The sequence below is a fragment of the Saccostrea echinata genome, unplaced genomic scaffold (genome assembly GCF_033153115.1).
Source record: "Saccostrea echinata isolate AGI-Se365-2 ecotype Australia unplaced genomic scaffold, CSIRO_AGI_Sech_v1 ptg000075l, whole genome shotgun sequence".
NCBI classification, from domain to species: Eukaryota; Metazoa; Mollusca; class Bivalvia; order Ostreida; family Ostreidae; genus Saccostrea; species Saccostrea echinata.
In genome coordinates, this window is record NW_026889824.1 from 1,154,732 (window position 1) to 1,163,811 (window position 9,080).

The window sequence follows — 9,080 nt, forward strand, 5'->3', positions numbered from 1 at the left end:
TCTTTAAGATTTCTGTCAAGTTTTGGGTAACTGTATTGTTTCTTATATATACTGTACATCAGTGGATTTAAAATAAAGCAAAATTGGTTAAGAAAATATTAATTTTCATACTTTTTCTTTTTCACTAATTATCTCGGGTTCGGGTATTGTTATTGACTGACGTCATCACTTAATGTGTTGGAGGAGTTGCAAGAAAAATGAGTACGGGCACTCAACCAGCGACGGCCAGGATTCAGCCAAAGAAACAGACGTTAGAGGATGCATATTCTCCCCCTGCGAACTTCCTTGAAATAGATATCACGGACCCTCAAACTCATGGGCTGCCCAAATCAAAGGGGAGATACACAGATTACGCTGTCAAAATGAAGGTACTAAGTTCTTTATTTTTAGCCGAAATCCGGAAGCTTTAGTAATAGTCACGTTAAAATTATAATAATATCACTTAATTATATCCTGAAATTGTTTATGTCATTTTCAAAGAAGGCAAATCAATATGCTTGACGTATGGAAAACTTAACATAATTCATTGAAATTCGAATTTCCTCACTCTTTGTTCCTATCAAGATCTCATCGTTATAAACCAGGTAACACTTCCTATCTAGAAGATCACCTCACTTTGCCTCAAGTATCCTGCTTTGGTGGGGTAAAATGTGTTCACATATGGTGTTTTATGAGTTTAATTTTTAAAAACTGAGTGAAAAAACATCGTTGGAAACCCACTGTTGGTCTCACATCTCTTACCAGATCAGTGATGGGTTTCTGACAATGACGAAATGTAGTGTGGATAACTTCAGATGTAATGCCTAAATTGAGGTGTCATTTCTATGAGATGCAGTCCAGAAGGGGAGTGGACCATAATTGTTACTGATACCTCCTCACAATTCTTAGTCCTAGGACTAGAATATTTTATTTTTAGTTAGATATTCATAGATTAAGCTATTACATGTACATGTGCTAAGGACTTTATCTCTCAGGGATTTATCTAGATATTTTATTTGACTTCCCTAGGGCTTTTCATATAAATTGGGGAAAATGACAATTGCTCCACATTAGTGTTGGAGGTGTAATTATACAATAGGAAAATTTTCAGATAAATTTAGCAAAAATTTGCATTCTGAGAGCTAATCTGGGGGGATTTCTAGAACTATGATAAATAATTATATTTTAAAATGTTAAATATTAGCTTACATGGTTTAATCAGAGAATTTTGACATCTTTTCCAAAGGGGACAGGTACTTTTTTTTAACACAGCATTGATAAATCCCTGTCCCTGTACTTGCAAGTCAATAAGTCATACATGATTGTATGTATCACTCAAAACATGGATCGTTAAGATTCTCTTACATAAGATATAAGTATTCTTATTGCATGTAGTTGTTGTTTACAAAATTGTAATATATTGTAAAGAATAACTAAATTGGTAAAATTTTAAGATTCCAAAAAAAAAAAATTTAAGTGGAAGTAAAATAATCTCTAAGAATTATTCATTAATGTTTTTCAGACTAACTTACCAGTTTTTAAAGTAAAGGAGTCAACGGTGAGACGAAGATATAGTGACTTTGAATGGCTGAGAAATGAGTTAGAAAGAGACAGTAAGGTAAGGTTGAGTACTTAAATAATAACAAATAACTTCTTATTGCATTCAGCATTTATTTATCAAAACAAAACATTATATTAATATGTATAGGTATTTCTCCAGGAAACCAATTTAAATAATACTTTCATTGCATTTTGGAATACTGGTAGGCATCATGCTATGTACAATATTCATAGGTGTTGAATAATCAAGTCTCAACCAAGACTTGAACCCAGGGCCTCTGGCATACATGCCAGTACTCTATAACCACTGAGCTATTGAGTCCTGATATGTTGACTGATATTCATATACGTGTTAGTCTGGTTGTTAATGCTGCTGTTGATGCTTTGAGTCCTGCTTGCCTCACTCTCGGAAAACATAACTTTTTAAGATTTGAATTTATGATGTTAATCCATCATTTTTTGACAGATTGTAGTTCCTCCTTTGCCTGGGAAAGCTTGGAAAAGACAATTACCCTTTAGGAGTGATGAAGGAATATTTGAAGATGACTTCATTGAAGACAGAAGGAAAGGCTTAGAACAGTTTATTAACAGGTATGAGACATTACCTTTCATTTTGGCTTAAAAAGGAACCCATAAGGGTCACAGAATGACACAGTAGTTTGTACATTTTTAATGATTTTGGAGAATCAAGAAATTAAAGTCTAGTTTTCTTTTTGTTTATATTTTATTTCACTTTTGACAAACTTATAAAGTGATTTGAATGAATGAATTCATATTACAAGAGAATATGCATATTTTATATACCGTTATTTCATGTATTTCCATATCAAGATTTTGTGAGTCTGATTTAATGTGAAGAGCAGTTTATGAGGATGAGCATTGTTAGTCAGATACCAATGGGTGATCTAGTCTTTTACTCATCACTCATGGGCAAAGTTGCTGAAATATCATTGTTAGATATGCAAATTCTTCAATAACAAACAACCAATCCGAAAGTTTGCTTTTTAATGCTAGTAAAGTGGTGCCCCTTAAACATGCAAATTTTGTTTTAAAATGATAAAAAGACAAGTCATATAGGTCTGACACAAATAAAAAGACAGGAAATCAAATAAAAGACAGGAATAATATGTGGATTCATTTCTCAAACTGCAAATTGCACTGGTGAGTGGATTTGTTTGCAATCGGTGCATTTACTATGCGTGTTAACTACGGAAAAGTTTATGTCATTGCTTAACAAACACATGTAATATAATCCTGTGATTCATAGATTTGCTATCTTGATTCTTTGCAATAAACAGTCAAGTGATCCGCACATATTAATTACTTATGACAATATTTCAGTGACTTTGCCCATGGGTGATGAGTAAAAGACAAGATCACCCATAAGTATCTGATGATGGAGGATGACATTATTTAGTCCTTATAAATTCATCTGAGTCAGAGTTTTTAGCTTTTCTGATTGAAGATTGTCCATTGTCTGTTTATTGATTTTCTGTTCATTTTTCACATCTTTGACTTTTCCGAAATCAATGATATCCCTGTCAAAAGGTAAAGGAGATTCAAGTCTATATTTAATGAAGGGTGGTGTCACTTGTCAAGGAGAAAAAAATATTTGTGGTTGAAATAGGATGGGTGTTATTCAAATATATTTTAATGGGAAACAGAGAGCAAAAAAAAAAAAAGCCAAATGTCTACTGAAAGCTTGAAATTTTTTCAAGTCATAATCTTTCGAATTTGAGTTATTTCTAGCAGCAGCACTGTAGCGTTATGGTTTTATATTTTAGTTTTTGACCATAAGGCTACAGATCCCATAATGCAAACATTGTGCAATTTATGGCACAAGATTTTCTGTGCACTTTTGGGATGTATTTCGTCACTTTCCAGCATTGGTCAATCAACGACCTTTCATTCCCTAATTCTAGACATACTCAATAACCAATCTGTATGGTTTATCCACCTCCTAACCCTTTATAGTCGTCTCTACAGGCCAAAGAACTGGCATAAAATTCACAACAAGCTAACTTATTGGTAGTCTGTTGGTGATCTGTTTTATGTCTTTTAGTCTATATTTCATAAAAGTTTGCTTAATTAGTTTCTGTAAGGATGCTTGATATCTCCACACGAGTCAATTGCTTTGAATTATCAATGTATATTTACTAAAACTAATATTTACTTTACAGAGTTGCAGGTCATCCACTTGCACAAAATGAAAAGTGTCTACATATGTTCTTACAAGAAACAAATATTGACAAGAACTATGTGCCAGGCAAGATTCGCACCACGTGAGAGGGAGCATGCTAGCTTATCTCCCCCACCAATAGAGAGAAAGGACAGATTTTTTTATGTGACAGGCATTTTACAGGGTTAGGAGATGGGTTTTAGAACAAGACTAAAATTGTGATGTAAAATGTTGGATATTACTGTTTTTTTGTTGAAATCTAACCAAGTATAGCATTTCTTTGTCATAGATTTCTTCAACTAGATGGATAGGAGACAATATAAACATTTTCATGAGTGATAATTTTTGTAACTGAACAAAATTGATTTTTTCTGCTTAGATTTAATTGCCTGTTATATTTCACCAAAAGTAAGATAAATGATATGTTGAAAACACTGTTTGTTGAATAGTATTGTAGTATAATCAATTTCTTGTTTATGGCTTTCAAATTGCATCGAACAACACAGCAAATCTTTTCATGAATTAAAAAAAATTTCATTCTGATATCTGTATACCCTGGGTGTACGTACTACAAAATTTCACACTGAATGTCACTGATTTCTATATACCCTGGGTGTACTACAAAATGTCACATGATATCTGTATACCCTGGGTGTACTACAAAATGTCACATGATATCTGTGTACCCTCCGTGTACTACAAAATGTCAATGATATTTGTATACCCGGGATGTACTACAAAATTTCAATGATATTTGTGTACCCTGGGTGTACTACAAAATGTCACATGATATCTGTATACCCTGGGAGTACTACAAAATGTCAATGATATTTGTATACCCAGGATGTACTACAAAATGTCACATGATATATTTATACCCTGGGTGCATTAATGGTTGTTGTTTTTGTTAAAATAGTTTGAGTTTAGAAAGTTTTAGTATGTAAATACATGCACCCTTATTTCGTTTATTTTCAAACTCCTATAAAGTACATGTATATACATATATTTACATTAAATTTGACATACCACCAAAAGTAAATGTTTTTTCAGAGATCACTACATGTATACCTTCATAATTTTTTTCTTCCTTTTTTTTCTTTCCCCCCCCCCCCCCCCCCCCCCCCCCCCCGCATTTTGTGTAAAAATTCACTTGAACTATAAGACAATTTTACTTACCTGTATATCAAACTGTGAAATAGATCAAATGATGATGTTTATTTTATGTTTATAGATATATCATTCAGTAATATAATGTAAAACAGATGCAGAAAGTTTTTTTTATAAAGAACATTTTTGAAATTTTGTAAGCTATTATTTTATACAATGTACATGTATGTTTTAAAAAGACATCTTTATTTAATATGTAGATTGTGAATTGAAACATTCAAGTAGTAAACAATTCAAGAAGTAAAAAAAGCAATCCAAAGATAGAATCTGCTGCAGTTGAGATGAACTTTAAAATTAAGATTAACAGGTTTATATATATATATATATATATATATATATATATATATATATATATATATATATTAAATCAGACTTAGTAAAGTCATACACCAAAACAAATGTGTCACAATTTTAGGTTGTATGTGTATTTCTCTCTTGAAATAGAACATGAATTCCAGGCTTTAACAAGAAGGGTTACAAAATGATGCATTTCTTCAGTTTTTGCTGTATCATCTTGTAATATAAAGTGTAGAGAGCTGTTACTTCTACTGTGTATAGTGTTGTCTCTTTATGGTACACTACCTGACAAAAAAGGTGGAGAATTTTACACACCATAATTATGTATAAATAAACTGTACAAACTAAATATTTTGTGTTTCTGTATTTTAAAATCCTACAATGTAACAAAGCAACACAAACAAAACCACATCAGCAACATCCAATATAACAAAGCCACAGTAGCAACATCCAATAACAAAGCCACAGCAGCAACGTCCAATAACAAAGCATCAGCAGCAACATCCAATAACAAAGCTACAGCAGCAACATCCAATAACAAAACCACATCAGCAACATCCAATAACAGCCACAGCAGCAAAATCCAATAACAAAGCCACATCCAATAACAAAGCCACAGCAGCAACATCCAATAACAAAGCAACAGCAGCAACATCCAATAACAAAGCCAAACAAAAGCAATAACAAAATTTATTTGTTTGCTAAATTATATTAAAATCGGACCAAAATTGTAGCAGGAGTAGCGTTTTAGAGTAATTTCACAGATATTTCTATTTTTAGTAATCTTGGCTTTATCGTTCATCAAAATCAAAAATTGATGTACTGAATAATGTTCCATGGTGTAATCTTTGTGCCAAGTTATATTGAAATCGGACTAAAACTGTAGGAGAAGTAGCGATTTAAAGGAATTTTACAGAAATTTCTATTTTCAGTAACCATGGCATTATCGTTCATCAAAATCAAAATTGATGCACTAAATTATGTACCCTAGTGTAATCTACTTGTATGCCAATTTATATTGAAGTCAGACCAAAACTGTAGCAGGTGTAGCGTTTTCAAGGAATTTTATAGAAATTTCTATTTTAACAAATTAAAACTACATCAACCGTGTTCAATCAATGAAGCCAATACAGCCACATGCATTGAAATAAGGCCATACACAGGCCCCTAGGAAGCAATTTCAGTTTGGGGGGGACACAGTCATACATTTTCAGTTGGGGGGGGGAACTATCAACTACCAAAATTTCCTTGACAAGCAAAAAAAAAAAAAAAAATGGAAAAAAAAGGTCATCAGACGTTTTCATTGATGGGGCACAAGCTAGAAGTAGCTACATTTTCTATAGTTACATATATATCGGCAAAATTATTGGGGGGGGGGGGGGCTATGTCGACAAAATATGGGTAGCAACTTTTCCTTCGCCATGCGCTCGGCACTTTGAAGTGAAAGTTGCGGGTCCTTCGGATGAGACCTTAAAAACTGAGCCCCGTGTCACGACAGGCGTTGGCACGATAAAGATCCCTCACTGCTCAATGGCCCTAAGTGCCGAGTAAAGGTCAAAATTTGAAGCCCTTCACCGGTATATGGTGACGTCTCTATAGGAGTGAAAAATTCTCGAATGGGACGTAAAACAACATACAATCAATGTAATAGAGGCATATACAAGTAACAATTTAAAGCCGTATCAACCATTTTCAATGAAACGAAGCCAATACAGCCACATGCAATGACAAAGAAACATAATTCAGTCACCATGGTCACATACAATGTAAAAAAAGAAACATATAGCCACATAAAATGTAACAAAACCACATAAATCTAATACATACAATATAACAAAGCCACATATAGCCACAGTCAACGAAACGCAGCGGCCACATTCAATGTAATAGACCGTTCACGGTAGCTCAGTCGGTAGAGCGCTTGCTTCGTGATCGGGAGGTGGTGAGTTCGAATCTCGGCCGCGACTGACCTAAGTCGATAAAAAATGGGTAGCAACTGTTCCTTCGCCATGCGCTTGGCACTTTGAAGTGAAAGTTGCGGGTCCTTCGGATGAGACCTTAAAAACCGAGGCACCGTGTCACGGCAGGCGTTGGCAAGATAAAGATCCCTCACTGTTCAATGGCCCTAAGTGCCGAGTAAAGGTCAAAATTTGAAGCCCTTCACCGGTATATGGTGACATCTCTATATGAGTGAAAAATTCTCGAATGGGACGTAAAACAACATACAATCAATGCAATATAGTCATATACAAGTAACAATTTAAAGCCGTATCAACCATTTTCAATGAAACGAAGCCAATACAGCCACATGCAATGAAACATTGGAAAGCCATATACAACCTCATACAATGTAACATAGCCAAATTCAGCTACATACAACGGAATACAATTTGACAAAGCCATATACGATGTAATAAAGAAACATACAATCACATAAAATGTAACAAAGCCACATGCATACAATGTAACAAAGAAACATACAATTAACCACATAAAATGTAATAAAGCCACTTACATTGTAATAAAGAAACAAACATTATATGTAACAAAGCCACATAAAACCAGATACAATGTAACAAAGCCACAGACAATGTGACAAAGACATATATAGCCACATACAATGTGACAAAGTCACATATAGCCACAGACCAATGTGACAAAGACACATATAGCCACAGACCAATGTGACAAAGATATATATAGCCACACACTAATGTGACAAAGACATAGATAGCCACATACAATGTGACAAAGACACATATAGCCACATACAATGTGAAAAAGACATGTATTGGCACATACCAATGTGACAAAGACACATATAGCAACAGATCAAGATGACAAAGACATATATGTAGCCACATACAATGTGAAAAAGACATGTATAGCCACAGACAATGTGACAAAACCATATACAATATTAATGTAACAGAGAAACAAATACAGCCACATACAGCTTGTCCCAAATATGATTAATATATATGTATATGGATATATATATGCCCTAAAACTTCCGATTTATTAAGGAGAGAAAGCCACAACCCATCAAATTTCCTCAATTGTATTGACAGAACTTGAAAAAATGTTTTATTAAATCATTATTAATAGGAATCAATATGGGATTTTTATAAAAATTAGGGGTGGCAATTTGTAACCGATTACTCGGCGGAACAATGGTTATCGATTTAGAAGATCTGTAATCGATTAATCGGAAAAAATAAAATATTTGTAAAATTGAACACATTTTTTAAAAATTTATTTCTAAAAAAAAAAAAGAAATCTCTGTACAAAGGATAATCATTTAGGATTTAAGGGATCTAATTTGGATGTACATGTAATTATGAATCTCCAGACTGAGACCGTTGCGTAATTGGTCAGTTTATGTAGTGTTAATTACTGTGAAAACACCATGTAGTTACTGACTGTCGCGTAATTCTTTAATGATAATAATTGAATCATTGAGCACTGTGAATTGGTGTGTTTGTCGTTTTCAGTTTTCAATCCAATTTATTCATTAAACAGACATTGTAAATTAAGGGCTATAGAGTTCACATGTAGTTATGATTTTCGTAGTGAAAATGCAGAAAGAACTTTTGTGACATCTGCTCTGGAAAATTATCAAAGATTTCTTAAGCTTTTTTCATGGTTTTCTCAATTTTTTTGTCTGCTGAAATTTAATAAACAAGCATTCTGAGAGTATTGCATTAGCAATACTAGTCCCCTACCGGCAAGTGTAATCTGGTTCCCACCTAGAATTGAAAATGTCATAATTCCGTAAAAAATGAATGAAGAGGAACGAAATGCAAACTTGATCTATAACTAATCAAGGTAAAGTCACATACAAAAATCAGCTCAATATCTTAAAGCGTTTAGAAGAAAATCGCGGAAAACTCTTAAA

General features: G+C 33.4%; 1 protein-coding gene across 1 annotated transcript; it reads left to right on the top strand.

Annotated features, from left to right (window-relative positions):
- The first annotated feature begins 162 nt into the window (after window positions 1-162).
- On the top strand, window positions 163-5,531 carry LOC133176480 (sorting nexin-12-like). The gene is made up of 4 exons (XM_061311602.1): window positions 163-368; window positions 1,502-1,597; window positions 2,006-2,130; window positions 3,720-5,531. Exons 1-4 carry the CDS (start codon window positions 198-200, stop codon window positions 3,823-3,825), a joined length of 498 nt encoding a protein of 165 aa, XP_061167586.1. The 5' UTR covers window positions 163-197; the 3' UTR covers window positions 3,826-5,531.
- Window positions 5,532-9,080: the final 3,549 nt, after the last annotated feature.